At 41.4% G+C, this 20,778-nt stretch overlaps 1 protein-coding gene across 2 annotated transcripts in view; it reads left to right on the top strand.

The window, feature by feature from the left end:
* Positions 1-2,412: 2,412 nt before the first annotated feature.
* Positions 2,413-20,778, top strand: part of CSNK2A2 (casein kinase 2 alpha 2) — a 35,245-nt gene continuing 16,879 nt past the window's right edge. Inside the window, exons 1-4 of one of the 2 annotated variants that reach the window (XM_059876516.1) lie at positions 2,413-2,851; positions 3,619-3,730; positions 11,775-11,876; positions 14,690-14,740. In XM_059876516.1, the coding sequence (XP_059732499.1) occupies positions 2,748-2,851; positions 3,619-3,730; positions 11,775-11,876; positions 14,690-14,740 (369 nt within the window). In that variant the 5' untranslated portion in view covers positions 2,413-2,747. 2 annotated transcript variants of the gene reach the window in all.

The following is a 20,778-nucleotide window of genomic DNA, read 5'->3' as shown; positions in this document are numbered from 1 at the left end:
GTTTTGTTTTCTTGTTTTCTCTTGTGACAGTGACCTTCTTGAAGAGTGCAGGTGCTGTTTTGCAGAATGCTCCCCAGTTTGGATTCAAGTTAAAGTTTTGGGGCAAATGTTGTGTCCCTTCTTGGTGCCTCATATCAGAGAGTCAGTTGGTCCCTTATCGATGATTTAAGTTTGATTCATGATTAGAGTGATGATCTCCACGATCCCCTTTGTAATTAATGCACGCTTTGTTTTCAATGAATACAGTAGGGTAACACTGTATTCGGAGAAGGCAATGGCAACCCACTCTAGTACTCTTGCCTGGAAAATCCCATGGACTGAGGAGCCTGGGGGGCTGCAGTCCATGGGGTCGCTAAGAGTCAGACACAACTGAGCGCCTTCACTTTCACTTTTCACTTTCATGCTTTGGAGAAGGAAATGGCAACTCACTCTAGCACTCTTGCCTGGAGAATCCCAGGGACCGGGGAGCCTGGTGGGCTGCCGTCTATGGGGTCGCACAGAGTCGGACACGACTGAAGCGACTTAGCAGCAGCAGCAACACTGTATTGAATGAAAACCTTGAGCTCTGGCAAATGCTGGGTGAGCCAGCTCTAAGTATCTACTCAGTCTTTGTTCTCAAGCTGTTTTTAAAGAGGACAATGTCCTAGGAAACTAGCTACAAAATACACAGTTTTCTGAAAAATGTGGGTGGATGCTGAGATAAAGCAGTATCAACTCCAACATTTAAAATGAACTGAAACCTGAGACTTGAAGAGGAAAAAGGAGTCAAGCACAGGAAGATGGGAGTAGAGGGGGTGGAGGTGACCCTGCCAAGCTGGGAGGCTAGAAAGAACTGAAAGAGGGGTGCATGGTGATCTCCAGGAGGGAAAAGTCACAGGAGAAGGTCCTGATCTGATCCTAATAATATTGAGCATGTAGCATGTGCTAGACACTCAGATTTTAAGAGTTTTACATGCTTTGTTGTTGTTGAGTTGCTAAGTCATATCCGATTCTTTTGTGACTCCGTAGACTGTAGCCAATCAGGGTCCTCTGTCTATGGGATTTCCCAGGCAAGAATACTGAAGTGGGTTGCCATTTCTTTCTCCTGGGGAATCTTCCCGACTCAGGGATCGAACCCATGTCTCTCGCATTGGCAGGAGTATTCTTTACCACTGAGCAACCAAGGAAGCCCCTTTTACACGGTTTAACTTGTCTAATTTTCCCCATAGCCCTATGAAGTAGGTGCCATTACAGTTTTTATGCTGTAAAATCTACAGCACAGAGAGGTTAAGTTGTTCGCCCAAGGTCACAGAGCTTGTAAGTAGCAGGGCTGGGATTCAAACCTGGGATGGATCTGACTCCACTGTCTGTGCTCTTAACTATATCAAAAAAAAGAGGAAACATAGTCTCATCTAGAGAATAGAATATGAAAAAAAGATTAGAATCAGAGCAAACTGGGCTGTGCGAGGAAGTTGTGTTGATTAAAAAAAAAACATGTGGAATGGGAAAGTAAGACAAAAGAAAGGCCCAGAAGATCAAAGAGAGAAGAATGTTCAGGGCTAGAAAGCAACATAATAAAATAGGCCAAGGTTTGGTTGGCCACCCTCAGTCCATGCCAACCCCCAGCCCAACCCTACAGGCAGAACTCTCACAATTCCTCTCCTGCTGTGGTCCCAAACAAAACCACAGTATTTACATGATCTCAAAGTATCGCTTATTAATTATGCAGGGAAAAATAGGAGCTTTACAGCCAGCAACCTGGCTGACTCCAGCTTAACCAAGTGTCCGATGTGAACATACAGAGGGGTCTTAGGGAAGGTTCTGGAAGGAAATTTTGGGGACAGTGTATGAGAAGGGTTTTATGAGGAAGGCGCTAGATGAGACAGAAGGGCAAGTCTTGAGGTTCAAGGGTCTATGGGTGACAGGTCAAGGTCCACTGAGTGGAAGACGGCGTGTCTCTGGGAAGGAAGGGGAACTCTTACGACTGAGCGGTTCTGAGAGCTAAGAGCAAGTCAGTAGGAAGGGACTTGATGGGAACAGTTTGGGTGACAAAAAGGTCACAACAGGTCCGTCCGGGAGGTTGGGGTGGGTAAACTCTGGATGACTGGAGGCCAGAGCGTCTGGGGCAGGGGTCTCTAGGGGAGGCCTAAAACGGTATACGAGGCATAAGGCTCTAGGGCCGCAGCCTGCAGGTGGGGTCGACCCTGCGGTGAGCGCGGCCTGCCAGACCCAGGATGGGGAGATTTGGAAGGGGGCCTTGAGGGGCGGGGCCGGGGCGGGGCCGGGCCGCCGGGCGGGTCCCCCCGCGCTGCAGGGGGCGCTGTGAGCCTGGGCGGACCCGGGCCGGGCGGCGGCCGCTCCTGGTGAGCGCGGCCCCTTTTCCGGGTTTCCTCCTCCTCCTCCTCCTCCTTCTTCGCCGCCGCCGCCGTCGCTGCCCCTTTCCCGGCCGGCGGCTGCCGCTGCTGGTGCCGCCGACAGCGCCGCCGCCTCGGAGCCGCGAGCCGAGCGGAGGCCGCCGCGGAGCGCGAGCGCTGCCCGCCCCGCCGCCCCGCCGGCCGCTCCAGGGCCGGGCCGGCTCGGCCGGCGCCCCCTGCGCCCCCCAACCCGCCCGCCCCCGCGGGCCCGGCCTGGCGCGGCCGCCCGCGGCCGCGCTCCTCCTCCTCCTCCTCCGGCGGCCCGCTGCCCGCCGCCTCCTCTGCCCGTCGCCCCGCGCCCCTCGCCGCGCCGCCACCCTCGGCGCCCCGCGGCGCCCCCCGGTCCCGCCCGCCATGCCCGGCCCGGCCGCGGGCAGCAGGGCCCGGGTCTACGCGGAGGTGAACAGCCTGAGGAGCCGCGAGTACTGGGACTATGAAGCTCACGTCCCGAGCTGGGGGTAAAGCCGCCGCAGCCCCCCTCCGGGCCCTCGCACCCCCACCCCCACCCGGCCGCCCCCCGCCGCAAACCGCACTCGCCCCCTGCGATCTGTCTCCCTGCTGGGCCCGCGCCTCCGGCTCTGGAGTGGGAAGCAGACCCTCCCCACCATATTCTCTCCCCGCTTCTCGTCCCTTCCTCTCAGCCGTGCGCACCCCTCTCACCCCGGGGAGTGCTCTCTTACTGACAAGTGTAGGGATCCAGGGACCAGAGCCTGGTGGAAGTGAAGGAGCAGCCCTTCCTTCTCACGCGTTGGGGTTTCTGTTGGGGTGGGAAGTCAGCAGCTGTCCTCTTGAGCTATTAAAATTCTCTGCCTTTTTGAGGTTTTTGAAATGAGGCTGGGTGGGAGGAAATTTTTTAAAGACGTCCAGATTCTCAAAGCGGGCGCTGTCTACCTTGCGGGAGTGAAGTAATAAGGCAGGTGTTGTGGGCAGAGGGCCACCTGTGAGCCTCCAGGATGGATGCTGTGCTCACCTCTCTAGATTGGCTTAGACCCCTGCCTTCCCACCTTGTCTCCCCCTAGTTATGAGGGACCAGTTAGGAACTACGTCCAGTGAAAAGAGCCAGGTTTATGTTGTGGCTTTCATTTAGGGACTAAGTTACGGCATGAGGTATATAGACACTTCCAAGTGCTTGATCAATGGAAGCGCCTGGATGAGGATGTGTAGTGGGCATAGGGTTGGTTAACCCCAAGTCCTGGCATTTATGTGTCCTTCTTGTCTTTCCCAGTAATCAAGATGATTACCAGCTGGTTCGGAAACTTGGTCGAGGAAAGTATAGTGAAGTATTTGAGGCTATTAACATCACCAACAACGAGAGAGTGGTGGTAAAAATTCTCAAGGTGAGTGTTTTATGAGTGGCATTAAAATTTCTTTTTCACAGGTTAGAAGGATACAAACTACTCCAACCACATTCTAGAATGAGCAGGACAAACTCATTTTACAAACCTTCTGCCCCATGTCCCTCTGCTACTCCTCCCACACTGTTTTTGTTTGAACTTTTTTACACACAGACCTTTTTCAAATCTAAACATTGTAGTTCAGGAACATCCTTGTTCTAAAATGTAATTATGGGCTCCCAAAGTGAATATTCCAAAGAGCCTCCATTTGTTACAAACTAAATAGGTATTCACATGCAAGTAGAGCCTCTTCATGAAGAGCCCAGTTGATACAAAGGCTCCTTAAGCACTGAATTTGTTATTCCAGAAAGAAAGATGGAAACAGAGTAGCTTCAAAGAGGAGTTTGAAGCCTGAGTGCAAGGAGACACCCCAGTGAATAATTGCTTGTTTTTTCTCTTTTGGTGATAAACGTTTCAGATGGGGTACATACAGTGAGCCAGCAGGACCAGGGAGGTTCATAGTTGCTTATCAGCCAGTAAAAGTGAAGTTGGGAGCAGTAGAGAGTACACTTAGAATCGCTAAAATAATGATTGGAACAAACCAGCCTGAATCTGGTTTAGCAGCCTAAGTTTCTAACAGATACACACTTTGTCATCTCTTGGATGGAGATATGATCTTAGGAAGTATGAAGAGTTGGCTAAATTCTCTTCCAGGTAACTGGTTGTGTAGCTTTGATAATGTTTTACAGGATGGACTAAAAAATAGTTCTTAGAATCTGTGAAGGGTATTCATTATTGCCAGATTATTTCACTTGTGTGCATGTCATTTAGTGGAATCTTGAGGTGACCAAAGAGCTAATTAATACAAGCACTTTTACACAAACAGGAGTTCCAGTATGGCCATTTTGGAGAGGCTCTGTGGATAAGAATGTAGGATTGAAAAGCTTTTTTTGTCATCTTAAGTAGAGTGAGGGCAGCTGTGTCCCTATTTAAAAAGAGGGGTCAGGCTTGAACTGTCTGAAAATCGCTTTTCAGAAGAATGAGCGACTCTACTGATACTCAGTACCAGCCTAGCCTAGTGATGAAGAGACAGGATTACGGTTGAGAGAAATAGGCAAGTTACTTATTTGTGCTGTCAGAAATGCTGGGGGTAAGAAGTGAGGAACTGATATTGAAAATGTGGAGTTTTTGACTCTCCTCTTCCCTAAATATGAATTGCACCCACAGAATCATGTCATCTTTTTTGTTATTGTTTTTCTTCACAGGCATAAATATTTAAAAAGATGCTTTCTTCAGAGAAGTCACCTGGGAAAGCCATACAGCTTTTTTCTTAGTATATTAGCATAAATGTTTTTACTATAAGCTGCTTAAAATCTCTCTAGGAAGCAAGCAAGGCATAAATTGAAGTTAGGAATATCCACATTCCATTGCTGTGCATTTGGAAGAATGAACTGCTGACGCTAAAGCAATTTCAGAAAAATGTCTAAACTCTCATGTGATTTTAGAGTAAGCATCTTTAGACTAAGCGTGCAGCTTCCTGTGGTGTCTTTTTTGAAAAGGAACAACATTCAGGTGTACATGGAAGTAACAGTATGTTCAGTTAGAGAAGCGTCACATTGCTCTTTGGTCATCTTTGTAGAGAACTTCGTAGCCTCAGTTACTAGATGGTTTTCTCCCTGCTCTGAAGATGCACAGGATATGTTTAGGGAACCCTGTATGGAAGCTGAAGTTTATATTTAACCCACAAGAAATGTAGACACAGAGAAACATATCTGACATCACTGTGTTGAAGTAACCCTCAGCCAGGGCTCCCGTTTCCTATTTCTCCCTGTCTCTTACTGCTCATTTTGGCATTGGGTTGTAAGATCTTAACGTTGAGCACAGAGAAAGTTCCATTGTTCTGAAATAAGACTTGGGAGGCCCCCCTGATGTTCCAGCTGGCTCAGTGTTTCTTGTATCTTTTCCACACAAGTCCTTCTCGGGGTGCAGCCCACACCACCTTGTTTCTGCTGATGAAAAGCACACTCACTTTTGTTTTTCAAAGCACTGTGACATTTCTATCCAGATTTTCTTCTGTCTGAAGGATGGGCTAAGAAACTACTGATGGTATTGTTGGCTTTTCTCTTTCCGACAGGCTGAATTAAAGTAGATTAAAAATATTGTTTTTTTTTTTTTTTTAAAGAATAGGGCCTTTATCCAAAGTTATGTGCCCCTATTCAGATAAGTCAGAGTTATGACTAATACTACTATTGTCATGTTTGGCCACGGGAAATTAGTTCCTTAACAGAATGCCAGTTGCTCATAATTTGAAGGACTCCAGAGAGAGCTTGCTCTTCATCTTGGCCTACTGGATTTCAGCCGCAGGAAGGAACTTCTGTGTTGATGTGCACACGGTGACCGAGACAGAGTACGTTCCTTGAGGACAGGAACGGCCTGCTGCTTTGGTGAATGTTTCCATCCAGTGCTTTCCAACATATGAGAATGGTTGGATGATGAATGACAGAGGAATTTCTTATCTCTTCATTTACATCAGTAGATGTCTAAATATTAATAAGAGGTTTTAGGAATTTAGAAATTGGTGAGCAGAATGTTTTTGGCCTGAATTGAGATTCTGAAACCAAAATCTTCAGAGAACACTTCCCAATCAATAGGGAGGTTGTGTCTTTTTTTGACAGAAGTTGTTTTGAGAAGTGGGGCGGGGATGGTAAGGGTTAATATAGCAGGGCAGAAAGCCGCTTTCATGCCTAAATTTCATCTTTTGATTTTGAAAAATCATTTTTTCAGTTCTTTTGTAGTACCTTTTAGGAGAGCGTACACAGAAATAAAAGCATCTGGCCACTTTGGACAACTTTTAGCACTTTGTGAGTATCACCTCTGTGTGTGGATTTCATCTCTTCTTGAAGTCCTTGGGAGGCTGCAAATTCAACTATTTTCTAAATAGAAGTTAAAAGCAATACCACATTTTAAAAAACAAAAGTGCAGGTTTTTGGACCCATGCTACAAGTACTGGAAATCCTCATCTTAGGCTTCCTGTTGGTATTACTTCATATAGAGTTTGTCCGTTCCCTGTCCCCACCCCCCCCAAATTAATTATCAAGCTTCAAACAAAGAGTGGTAGTAATACAAGTTTAACTTTGTACTGTTAGGAGGTAGTGTTAAAGATGATTGATCCCAGATCCTTTTTAGTTACTTCACAGTTGAGCTGGTGGCTATGGAGGTTTTATGAAAGTGATGTTTTTTTCTATTTCTACTTTCTCAGCTGGTAGGTTTTTTGCCCTCTGTTTGCTTTATTAGGCAAGTGTACCAAGACATCCACTACGTGAAACAAGACATTAATGCTAATACGTCTCTTGATATAAAAAGAGGATTGTTAAAGTATTAAAAATAATACAAATTTTAAAAATTGTGAACGAGTCAGTGCTGTATCCAGTGCTGTGAGTGTGGGGTCGGAGATTCAGAGTGTGGTCAACCTGTGAAACAGAATCACATTAGGGAAGCATAGACATTATTAGAACCCAAACCTGTTTTTATAGATAAAGCAAGACCCAGGAGAACCTGCAACTTGCTCGGGGTCCCGTGGCCTGTGAGATAGAAGCATTGGGTTCATGACCTTCCATCCCTGCTGCAGAATCTTGGTAGATGTGAGGGGCACGAATGGGACATCAGCTGGATGTTCTGAACTGAACTGGAAAGATGGATGAGCATGCACTATAAGTCAAATGGAATTTGTTTGTTTCTAATGATTTTTGGAGGTGTTCCGTCAGGTGAAGGAAATACCTGACGTCAGTGGGTTGCTGCTTGACATGTGGGGTAGATGAAAGCCTGGAGAGCTATTATAGGGACTCGGACTTGGCTTCTCTGGTTTGTATCCACAGCAGCATATTTAACGTATAAGTGAAATGTTATTTTCCTTGTTTGACATCATAAGGACCAGTGTTCTTATACTTTTGTTTTTAACACATACAGTACCTCCAGATCTCATCCTAATGACTTGCTAAGAGGGCAGAGCCAATAGGAGAAAGGACTGTATCATGCTCTCTGTGAGATGCAAAAGGCCTACTATGTGCCTCACTTTTAAATTAAAAATTTTTTAAATCCTGAGGATAACAGTTGCCCTCAAGAAATTGATCGTATATTGGGGAAGATGAGAGTTGAAAAATCGGGGGGAAATTTGTTGTGAAGAATAAACACTGCACAAATAATGTTGATATTTAGGTCAGTTGCAGTGGATTCTGCCAGGGTAATAAAATAAAAGCCATCATCCAGACTGAGCATTCTTTCTGTTCTATCCTGCAGTCCTGACAACCATTGTTCATTGTAATTGTTTATTGCAGGTGATGAAATTAAAATCTTAGTGGGGCAGTTGTTGATTTGGTAGTGGAACAAAAATAATCCCAGGTTTGAAGGTTCTGAGCTGTGTTCCTGCCTTCCTTGAATGTATCAGTTCAGTTGTACTTGGAAAGAAATTAAAATAGGACTTTGCCTGTTAATATTTGCTGGGATTTATTGAGGTCATAATTCTTAATGCCTTTTAGTAGACATTAGCTTGCAAATTCAGTCACAATTAAATGCTAGCAGTTGAAATCATTCTCAGATCCGGCTTTTTAAAGATCAGCTCTGAGTAAGTAAATAGGACAGATAACTGACTTTATCAACTTTCGTCTTTCTGAGCAGCCATCACTAAATTGGTCTTTGTTTTAAAATGTTTAATGTTGCTGAATAGGGAAAGAGAACCAGGACCGCATTGAACAAGATTTGGATCCCATTGAACCAAGATTGCTGACTACCTAGGACTCTTCACCTGAGGGCAGAAACCTGAAAAAAATCTTTTTTTTCTTTTCAGAGCTCTTGAACAGAAAAATTTAAAGGCGTTTTTCCCCTTTAAATATTGTCTTTAGGTGTATGCCAAAATTCATTTATTATTAAAACTTGAATTAATACTTTAATTTCTTTTGTTTAGCTTTTTTATTTACTAGACTTTGAGTATAAGTTGTTTTGTTAATAGCTAAACTGATTCAGTTAGAGCCAGATATTCTCTGAATTGGGATAAATGAACCTTAGGCGAGAGAAGGGCTTTTAGTTCAACATGGAGATGAAATGTGAAATGGTGGAAATGTATTTTCCACTTCAGTGGTGGCGAGTGAGTGTGGACAGTGGGCTGGAGGGTCAGAGCAGCCTCATTTTTGTACAAATTCATGGTCTGTCTTCCTTCAGATGCCAAGGATCCTCCCTTATAAATCCTAACTTTTTCTCTTGAATTCTATTTATAGAATGTAAATCATCACAGTCATAAGTATCTGGGCATTCATTGGTTTTTCGGCTTCTGGAGGTCTCAGGTTCAGAGGAGTAAGCTTGAGGCTAGGGAGAGTTATCTGAAGCCTGATTCCTGTAGAGACTTGGTGCCCCTGCTTTGGAGGGTAGTATCCTGCACTGTTCATCACTTTCCTTACAGTCTTTTGGTCTTTTCTTAGTATGTGAGGACTCCAGCTGCACTGTGGCTCCATTTTGCCACTTCAGATTTGTTCTGCTGTCCCCAGTCTGACAGGTGACAATTGGGCAGTCAAATGTGCTTCACTTGTTCTATGAGTTACCTTTACACACAGTGAAAGATAATGTTCATCTGAACTGGATTATCCAGGAACTGGGTGCCTGCCTGATACGTTGCTGAATAACGGAACAAGGCAAGGCTCTATATGGGACATTGTCCTAGAAGCAGCTTATTTAGTGGTTACCTTGTACTTGTTCACTTTTAGAGGGAGAGGAGGGTTTTGGTGAACACAGGCTTCTGGCCATTGTTTTTTTTTTTCCCTCTGTTGCCACTCCCACAGATTTGTAACTACTTTCCAGGAGTGGATGACAACTCTAGAATTTGTTGGGGCTTCCCTGGTAATTCAGTGGTTAGGATGCTGAGCTTCCATTGTGGCAAGGCCCAGGGTTGATCCCTGGTCAGGGAACTAAGATCTCACATGCGTCACAGTGTGGCCAAAAAAAAACCCCAGAATTTTCTTACGTTGAATATACTGGTTACATTTGGTTTTTCTTTTAACTTTTTGACAAAATTTCAGACTACTGAAAAATTGCAAAAATTCCCATGTATCTTTCATGCAGATTTCTTAAATATCTTTTTCTCTCTTTATATATATACACCCACGTGTCACACATACAGATATGTATGTATGTGCTGATATATAACTATATTTCTTTTACTTGTCTTAAGTGCTTGAAAGTATGTTATTTATCCCTAATTTCCTATATTTCCTAAAAACAAAAGCAATTTCTTAAATAACTCAATGCCATGATCAAAAATCAAAAATTAATATTGATGCATCTACAGCCTCTGTTCTCATTTGCCAGTTGTCCTTATAATGTTCTGTAGAGCAAAGGAAAATCTAAGATCACGCGTTACATTCAGTTGTCATATTTTTTTAATCTGGAGTACTTGTTTAGTCTGTGTGTTTCGTGACATAAACATTTTTAAAGCTTGTAGACTACTTATTTTGTAGTATATCCTTCTCTGGCTGTTTTCTGACCAAGTTTGTGTTTGATGTTTGAGTGCTTCACTTTTCCAAAGCATTGAGTTCTGTAATTATGAAAAGGGGAAATAGTAAAATTCCTAAGTGGACATGGAGAAAGAAGCACAGTAGCCAGATCTGTTCTGCTGAGAATCCTGACAAAATGGAGTGGGCACGATTGTGGCAGCTGGCTTGGAAGAGTGCAGCCAGGCTCCAGTCCCTCAGTGCAGCGCCCTCTTACAGGTGACGCAGGTGTTCTGTGCTTTATAGTCTTCCTCTGTTTGGTGTTCAAAGCTGTAGCTTGGTGACCAGCAAGAGATGGTAGTTTCTCTGGCTTGTGTGTATCTTGCGTTTCCACCCATCCCACTGCCGCCGCCACCACATAGACACAGTCTTTTCCATCATGGCTAATCCACTGGGCTGTCTTTTGTCTATGCCTGTGCTGTTGTAACAGTGTCTCGGTGAGGCAGTACTCCTCTTCGTAAGTTACGATGCTCCCATGGCCACACTTGGGAAATGAAAGCACAGTGGCTAAGGGCGAGGCCTGCAGAGTCAAGCCGGCTAGATTTGAATCCTGCCCCTGCTCTTTACTACTAGCTGTGTGATCTTCTGCAAATAGCTCAACTTGGCTGAGTCTACTACATAGGAATTTTGTGAGAATGAAACATGAAAATAATGGACCTAACATCTATCGACTTCTTCCTATATACTAGTTGCTGTTTAAGTACTTATGAAGCATAATTGATTGTGATAATGCTTATTTTTCTAGAGCTGCTTTAATTATTCTTCAGACTCTTTAGCCCATTTATGACAAGAAATAACATGCATAATGCTGACATTTTTGATTAAGGTTTCCGGTTTGCCTATCCAGCAGATTGAAAGGTTAGTGGGTAGCAGGGGTTTGCAGTCACTGCTGTGTCAGAGGTTGGTCTTTTCCTTTCGTGATCCATCATCTCTTCCTTTAGGAATGGGGTCTGTTGCGAAGCTTTACAGCTCTGAGCTGATTTCAGAGTCTAGATATTAAGGAAATGGGAGTGGTGACAGGAAACGGGAGCCAGCAGCTGGGAAACAAGTTTGTAACTTGATGTCAGTGAACTGGTCTTCACTCCTAGAAGACAAAATTACATGCGACCCGTTGGAAGAGCAGGTGTCTTACCAGTTCGTTTCAATTTTTCCATTTATGAGTGCATGATAGACAGCTGTTGAGAGCTATAATGTTTGCCATTGGGCAGTTAACTAGTAAACATTTTATTTTTAAAGTATGACATAGGCATTCAAAATTTCATGTGTCCTAAATGTAACTACTTAAAAGATTTGACATGTAAGCTGTATGAGTCTGTGAATTATTTCACTTAATCTTAAAAATTCTTATGGACAGGCTCCTCTTAAACCTCATTTTCTTCCCCAATCTCTTCTAATTTAGACATGCCCTTGTGCAAGATAGTGCAATAGCCATTTGATAGAAATATTGTTTTAAAGTTTTATTTATTAACTTCAAAAGGAGTCTTACTTCTGATTACTCTTGTGTATTTAAGCCAGTGAAGAAAAAGAAGATAAAACGAGAGGTTAAGATTCTGGAGAACCTTCGTGGTGGAACAAATATCATTAAGCTGATTGACACTGTGAAGGACCCTGTGGTAGGTGCCTAGCTGTTGAAGGGGAGAGAGAGAGAGTGTGTGTGTATGAGAGAGAGAGAGAGAACCTGAAAATAATGGGAAACATTGTTATAATATGCTGGGAATGATTGTGTTTGTCTTTACTACTAAACGATTTTGAAAACCAGAAAAAATCATGGCGGCCAGTACTTTGGCCACCTCACGCGAAGAGTTGACTCATTGGAAAAGACTCTGATGCTGGGAGGGATTGGGGGCAGGAGGAGAAGGGGACGACAGAGGATGAGATGGCTGGATGGCATCACCGACTTTATGGACGTGAGTCTGAGTGAACTCCGGGAGTTGGTGATGGACAGGGATGCCTGGCATGCTGCGATTCATGGGGTCGCAAAGAGTCGGACACGACTGAGCGACTGAACTGAACTGAAAAGTATTTGTAGGAAAAAAAAATCCCTTTCCCAGTTTTATACCTTATTATTTTGATTCAGTCCACGAACGTTTGCTTCAAAGCTCCCTTATGCTCCTGCTTTTCTCCCAACTTTGAAAGCTTATTACTGCCAATTAACATTATTTTACCTCACTTAAGTAAGCCTGACATTTGAAAATCTGGGTTTACAGAAGGAGATACGAAGTGTGTCCATGTGGACACTTCCCGTGGAGAGCTGAACAGATCACAGACCCCTTGAGGTCACGATCTTGCTGTTTCTCATACTGGTCTTTAATTCGGCATCCACCATTAGGGCTCACATGGTATATGCAGATGGAGTTTAAATATTTTTGTTAAAATGCTTAATTTTTATCCATTTAAAATATGCTGTTTAATTTTGTTTTCTCGTCTCCTTGGAATTAACCTAACCTTAAGTATTTATGATTAGGCAAGCTTCCCATCCAATTTCTGTTCTTTTACCTCTTCTACCTCAAATATTTCTCTGTTCTCCCATGATAGTTTTTTAAGAACATCTTTGCTTTTGTCTGCTAAAGACATTCTCATAATGTAGCTAGCATGCATTGAACACTTACTATGTGCCAGGCATTATTCTGAGTGTTTAATGGAATTATATCATTTAATCTCTACAACAGTCCAGTTGGGTGGGTACCATTGTTGTCCATGTTGTCACAGTGCACAGGTAAGAAAACTGAAGCCTGCAGAGGTTAAGTAAGTTTCCCAAGATTACAGTTTTTCCTTTGGATCCTAAAAAGATTGAGAAGAATGGTTACATGCTAGATTATATCTAACTGGCATTAAAAATATATCCCAGCCTGGACTTCTCAGGTGGCTCAGTGGTAAAGAATCCTCCTGCCAATGCAGGAGACTCAAGAAATGCGGGTTTAATCCTTGGGTCGGAAAGATGCCCTGTAGAAGGAAATGGCAACCTGCTCCAGTATTGTATTCTTGCCTGAAAAATTCCATGGGCTACAGTCCATGGCATCGCAAAAGAGTCAGACACTGCTGAGCACACACACACACACACACAAGTTCCAAAAGTAGGAAAATGACTGTTAAGTGGATGAACATTAAAGGTTTACTATGTTTAAAAAAAAAAAAAATGTGTCCCAGCCTAATCAGTTCAGATTGATTTTACAGTAACTCTGGACTGCATGGTCCTTGGAAAGGGCCTGCACTGTGAGCCAGTATGCAGTTTCACACCCAGTGCATCTCTCTCTTGTCTTATACATGTGTGTGTGCGCTAACAGAACTTAGCGGTTCCTGTCATTATTTTTGTAATGTTACTTAAAGCATGCGTGTTTTACATGATACGTAATACAAGTAAATCAAAGTGAATGAAAACCAACAGGGAACCGTCGTCCCCTAACTTGTCGGGGGACAGGCTTGCTCCTAGCCTATAGAGAGATCTGGTGGTCTTGTTGAAACCTTTCAACACTGGGCTAGCGAGGAATCCTTGGACTGCTCCTTGTTCTGGTAAAGACATGCATGCGTGCACTGTGGCCTGTTTGCTAGGTAACTTTTACCTACTTCCTTGAGCAGAACTGCACAGTCATAAAGATTTTCATGATTTTATTTCTTCCTATAGCCCTTTAAGCCCCTGCTTTTCTCTCAATTTTAAAAGCTTATTATTGCCAATTAGCATTATTTTACCTTAAGTAAACCTGACTTTTGAACATCAAATGTTGACCATTTTGTATTCATTACATTAAAATTTATAGTGCTTTAAAAGTATTTGATTTTATATGGTTTTGGAGGGGAGCACATCTTTGAAAAGAGACATTCTCTAATTATCCCTAGCCATGGCATAATTTCACATTATACCTTAGTGACGATCATAGACTTGGGAGTTTTTTTTGATTGTGGAAAGACCAATGGTAAATTCCCAAGACCTATGATAGTTTTGTAAAATGCATTTGGTTCATTAAACCAAGGTGAAAACTTATTACTCTCTTTGTAGTTGACAGGCTGGAACACTGCAGAGCATATACATCTTCACATAATGTGCCAGGCCCACTGACAGGTTGGTCAGAGAATAGACTCCTAAAAAACAAAAACAAAACCTTTATAATGAAAACTGCAACCATTTACAAAAGTAAAATGAATAGTATAATGAACCTATTTGCACACATCACCCACTTTAGCTCGTTAATCAGCTTGAGGCACTTTGTTTCATCTGGACCTCACCTACTTCCCCACCACCCACCATCCCCAATTGTTTCCAAGCAAATTTCAGACATAACATTTCAAGGGGATACTTTCTTAATAAGCTCTCCCTAATGAGTGAATCTCTCTTTCATCCAAGTGGGATTTGGGGATGGGCCAGTATGACAGAAGCAAATTAAATATATTGTTTGAATACTTAACGAAGCATTAATATTCTCTCTTGCAGTCAAAGACACCAGCTTTGGTATTTGAATATATCAATAATACAGATTTTAAGGTGCGTATATGCTGTTTCTTTCTGGCATGGGGTTAATGGGGAGTGGGGAGGTGGTGATAATTACTGCTGATACTGTGGAGCACAAGGGAACCAGGAAAGGTCATTGCTGAGAGCAGGAGATAACATTGGATGAATTTCTTATAGCATTAGTACAGGATCCAGAAAGGAGTTAGATTCTTGCAGTTGGTGAAATTAAGCATTACTCTTTGCCTTGCTTACTCTGGGAATTACTACTAGGCTGGGTCTAAGTTAATCCCTCATCTGTAATGCTCATGTTGTAGACATGATGGGTGGATGTTAATTTTGATAGGAATCTTACATTCCTAATAGGAAGTGATAAATGGATACAGAACTTGTGTGAAAAGAGTCGGTATTGTACCTTGGATTCAAGCTATCAAATGGTGTGTGTGTTCATGCACGCTGTATATAAAGCAAATGACAGAATCACTGTGCTTTTAGAAAAGCCCTGTTTTGGGGGTTTTCATCTGTTTATAGTGCATGTTAGTTTAGACTTTAAAGTGTTCTAAAAGCATGGTTTTAAGCTGATTTTTCATGAAGTTGTGTTTTTTATTGTTCAAACACTGCAACCTTCTGATAAGAGATCAGACATACTGAGCATGGTAGAGCATAATATGAAAACCAATATAAAAACAAATAATAGTGTTGATTTTTAGGGGCTTTTTAGGTGATTATAATTCTTTATCAGTGTAGAAAAGGCTTGTGATTTTGTTGTGGTGGAAGTTAGGAAAAAACCCAGTCAGCAATTGAAAGATGCTGTGCTAATGGGGAGTGATCCTTCTGGGTGAAAATAAAAGAATTTTATCCTCACATTTACTTTTTCTTAAGTAATCACTCTAAAGTCAATTAGTGAAAATATGCACAAATGGGTATTATGCCTTATAAAACAGTAAGCAGGTTTTATATTCAGTACAGTCATCCCTTGGTATCCATGGGAGATTGGTGATTGGTTCTAGACCCCCTCCCCAGAATACCAAAACCCAAGGCTTATATAAAAATGGCATTTATATTAAAATGGCACAGTATTTGCATATGTTATGTTACAACATATGCACATCATAAAAGATGGTACTTTAAATCATCTCTACATTACTTGTTATACCTAATACTGAGTAAATGCTGTGTAGGTAGTTGGTGGAGCACAGCAAATTCAACTTTGTGAAATTTTTGTTTTTTCAGTCCATGGTTGATTGAATCCTCAATCAACAGTGGGACAGTTGTATAGCTTTTCCCAATTAACAAGTTTCCTTGTGATGTAACTCCTTAAAGGTGAACTCTGAACAGTGGGATGTATATTCATTAATGAGCAGAGCAGTGCTTAGCTGGTAGAGTACTGTGGTGATATATGTAACTGATCACAGTTTTGCTATGAACAACTGAGGTTTATTAAGAATGTCTGTCATTGGGATTGTGTGTGTGTTTCTTAACAAACAGGCTTTAATGAAACCAAACATTTTTGTAATGCAAGTTTAAAAGATTGTCTTAATGGAACTTCATAGTGAAACCCCTTAGGTTTCAGTGCCTCTGCTTCCTTAATGAATGTTTACCAGTCATACAGCCACACATGTAAAAATTTTACTTCACCATTTTTGTGTTTCTCAAGTTGACAGCTGCTTTGTTGATTTAATGACACACAGAGAATCAGTTTTGAATTCCTAGAGAAATCTGACTTTGTACAAAGGAGATGTTTTGATGGCATATATCCTCTAGGAGCTTCCTTTAAAAGGATCATGGGAAATTGGTGTTTTTTTTGAGGCTTGCATATCTGAAACCATCTTTATTTTGTCCTCCCAATTAATATATTTGCCATGATAGAGAATTCTATGTTGTAGTGAAGAATTGCCTCAGAATTTTGAAGGCATTGTTCCACTATTAACCACTGAAGCCACTGGTTTCATCTTATGTGTGATCTGCCTTTTTTTTCTTATGAAAGCTTTTAGTATTTTCTCTTTATTCTCAGTCTCTGAAATTTCACAGTGATGTGCTTTCATATGGGTTGCTTTCATCCTTTGTTCTGAGGACTTTTTAGTCTAGAAACTCATGTCCGTCCGTTTTGAAAAAATATTTTTAATGTTCTTTTCTTCTCTTTCTTCTTTGTTCTCACTTTCTAGAACTCATTCAAATGTTAAGACTTCTTATCTTGGAACTCTGTTTTCTTCTCTGAATTTTTAAAAATAGTATTCTGTTCTTTATGTTTTATGTCATATCTTCTGTTTTCTCACTGAGAATATGTTTTCCCCCCCCCCCATTATGTTTTCTTCTTCGTGTCTTTTTCTGTTTTTCTTCCAGATTCCCTTTTTGGGGGTGTTTTTGGTTTTTATCTCTGTTACAGTTGTCTGAAATGTCACAGGTTTTGAACGCCTGTGCCTACTGTAGTGTTAATGAACTGACTACTGATTGTCAGCTCTTGTCTCAAGGATGCAAGCCTGCCTGCCAGAATCTTAGTTGAGGAGAGAGCTATAGGAAGTACCTTGTGGACTTAAGACTTAATTTTCCCTTTCCAGTGTGGTATTGAAAATGTTTTCCTACTTGCAGTTCAGTCTCTTTGCCCTTTTTCAGTGATACCTGGAGTCATCAATTCCTGAGCCTTTCTATAGTTTTTCAGTGTGAAGTGTTTGCTACTTACTGGGCCCCGTCTGCTGGCAGAATGTTGGCAGAATTCTCAGTTTTTTTGGTCTGCTCAGTCAACTGGACAATCAAAATTGGTTGTCTCTTCCCATTCTGTTAGTTTTGTGGGTGAATCCCCTCCACCCCTGCTTCTTTTACAGATATTTTTGAGGAACTTTGGGAAGAAGCAGAGGTAGGGATTGGTTGGTTCTGCCATGTTATTAAACTGGAGGTCCTTTTTGAATGTTCAAGCCATGCCATCATAGTCAACTTAAAAGATCTTAAATATCAGGTAGCCTGTGTGTGTTTTGGAAGAGCAGACTGTAACAGGAAAATCACTTTCTTTTCTGGATAGTATAACTGGCCGTAAGTGGGGAAATTGGTTGATTTAATGTCTGTGTTCTTCAGGCTTTTTGTGTCCATCTTATTAGGAAAGGTTGTTTTTATTTATTTTAGAGTCTTTCTGATTTTGTTATCAAGGTTATACCAAATTCGTAAGTTAGATAACTTTTCCTTTCTGTTCTCTGAAAAATTACATAAAATGGGAATGATCTAGGTGTCTTCTGAGGTGGGGAGAAGAGACTTCGGACTACACTTTCCTTTTTAAAATATACTCTTGGTTAAAGTTTTATTCCAGTTTTATATATCTTCCTAGGTCTATTTAGGTAATTATTTCTAAAGCTGTCTAAATTATATTCACATAAAGTTACTGACAGCATTCTCTTAGAATTTAAAATTTTAATGGGCCTGTAATTACACCTTCCTTTACATTTGTAATATTATTTGCACCTTCACTTTCTTTTTTGTCTTTTTTAAAAAACTTCAGGTTGTTAGAGATCTCTTATTAATGCTTTCAAAAAAATCAGCTTTTGGTTTGTTCAGATAGTTTTTGTTAAATTGTTTATTTCATTCTGTTTCTACTCCTGTATTAATTATTTTCTTCCTTCTTTCTTTCTTATTTTCTTTTTTGGGTTTTCACTATTTTTCCTGTTAACTTCTTGAGTTGAAGTCAGCTGTCTTTCTTGATTGGTAGTAAGTGTGCTTTAAGTCTATACAACCCTGAGCACCATTTTAGCCACATTCAATGGTTATGTAACTCATGCCTATATAGTTTTCAGACTACAAGTACAAATTCCAAACTTGTGGATTTGGAATTTTTCCCTCAAACCTTTTTCACTTTGAAAATTTAAAAATCTACTGAAAATTGAGAACAGTAGTACAGTTAAGCCCTTACATTACCTAGATTACCAGTTGTTACTGTTTTGCCACATTTGTAGTTATTTCTCCCTCTCCTCCACCCTACCCTCTATCTTTTTGTTGAAATTATCTTAGAGGACAGTTGTAGACATCATGATACTTCACTCTCAGATATGCCAGCCCTGGAACTAGGTAGGCCATTTTCCTACATAACCACAATACTGTTAGTACTCTTAAGAATTTTATATAATAATGCCATCTAATATACTGTATAGGGTTTATATTCAAAAGTTTCCCAGTAATTATTGTCCTGGAAATGTCCATTCAGGATCCACTTGGTGTTTTTGTTTTGTTTTTTAAATGATTCTTGGGACTTCCCTGGTGGTTCAGTGGTTAAGACTTCGAGCTTCCACTGCAGGGGGGCACAGGTTGGATCCCTGGTTGGGGAACTAAGATCCCACATGCCTGCATGGCATGACCCCCCTCCCCCAACCCTCCCAAAAGATTCTTTTAATTGTTTCCTTATTGAATACATTGTGTCCAGAAAACATGATCTGTATAATTTTGATATTTGGGATTTGTATATGGTTACTTTGTGGCTTTGGTACATGGTCATTTTTTATATCAAGCTTGTTAATTTAGATCTTATTCAGATTTTCTATGGCCTTGCTGATTTTTTTTCCCTTGATTTTATTTTGTGGTAGTGGTAATGCTTTGGTCAGTTTCTCCTTAAAATCATCAGTTTTGATTCATATATGTCAAAATGATGATAAAAGATACATGGTGATATTTAGAATAAAAGACAAAACTTGAAAACAAATGAATAGAAAAAGCCAGTTTCTTGAAATTGGAATGAGTAGTTATAGAAAACTCCCAAACTCAAAATTGTTTCAAGGAAGCTAAGGTACTGTTTTAAGGTAGAAAGAGTTTTTGTTGAGACATGGGTCTCAGTTCTCCATGCCTTGGGGAAAATGTAAATAAAAGTGAATATGCATTTTAAGTAAAAATATATATCATTTGGGCATTTAAAAAATTTATAAGACATCCCAAATGGATTCCATCTTGAGAAGATGGTAGACCGATATTAATCCATGGAAAATGTCATATCACTCACATAAAATTAGGCCTTGACTACCTGATTATCTTGAGGCCTTGTTAATGCTGTTAAGGTTTGATGTGGAGATGGTGCATTCACAGACTAAAAGTTTCCTTAATTGGGGCAACAAAATTTACTTTTATTATAGATGATTGACATTTTGTTATTTCTCTGTAAGGCATGTTTCAGGTAATTTGTGATAACTTTGATGTACTTGATTAATGATTTGTTCTGCTTCCTTAAATTTCTAAAAATGTTGCCCTTGGTTTCATTCTGGATTTTGGGATTGTGTGTAAACAGTGCCTGCTGCATTCGACACCTTTCACTTGCACACTCCCCTCACTTTTTCTTCTCCCTTCGTGGGGACCACTGGTTTCTGGGTGTAGCCAAGCTGTGTATGGCAGGGAATGTGCAGACTGTGTGTGTACGGTGAGAGTTTGCTGTGTTGGTGATTCCCGTGTCTGGTTGCGAACCTGCTTGAAGTGAGAATTCCTCTTGAATGACGGTTGTCGGGAATGGAGGCTTGGAATCTGAAGCTGCACTGTGACCGGACCTCTAAAACTGTCTGTGTGTAGACGGCACGAGTGAGGCCCCCTTGTGGCCATTCCTTTCTGGGTGTTGGTTTTACATCAAGAGGGCACTGTGATTCTCTTAAGCAGATTTCATTTTTCCCATTCTTCTCGGACTTTCTGAGGTTAATTAAAAGGTCCAGGAAATGTCTACCTTGGGCCCTTTGAATAGTCCTGGTGTGTAACTGACTTGGAGGTCGATGCCAGTGTGTTTGAGGCTTTGGAACCAAACTAGGATTGGTGAATAGTTTCTTCCTTAGCACCTTCGTAGACTTCCAGGAAGCGTAGGGTTGTTTTGTTTTTCAAGGTCACTTAAACTTGATGAAAATGTGAGTAAAACTAACTTCCTGTCAGTATTTGGCAGTTGGTTAGTTAATGTTCTCCACTTAGCTAAGAAGAATAGAGGAGAAGTGTGGTTCTTGTGAAATTTCTCTTCCTAATTTGTCATGAAGCCTTAGTACTTGTGTTTCTTGAAGACAGTTTTAATTCTGTTCTATTCACTAGTGAGCATCATCAAAGACATGTTTATTGACCGCTTTCTATGTGCAAGC

This window comes from Bos taurus, chromosome 18 (assembly GCF_002263795.3).
Source record: "Bos taurus isolate L1 Dominette 01449 registration number 42190680 breed Hereford chromosome 18, ARS-UCD2.0, whole genome shotgun sequence".
Taxonomy (NCBI): Eukaryota; Metazoa; Chordata; class Mammalia; order Artiodactyla; family Bovidae; genus Bos; species Bos taurus.
The sequence above is the reverse complement of the archived record's forward strand: the minus strand, read 5'-3'. Positions and strand labels throughout refer to the sequence as shown.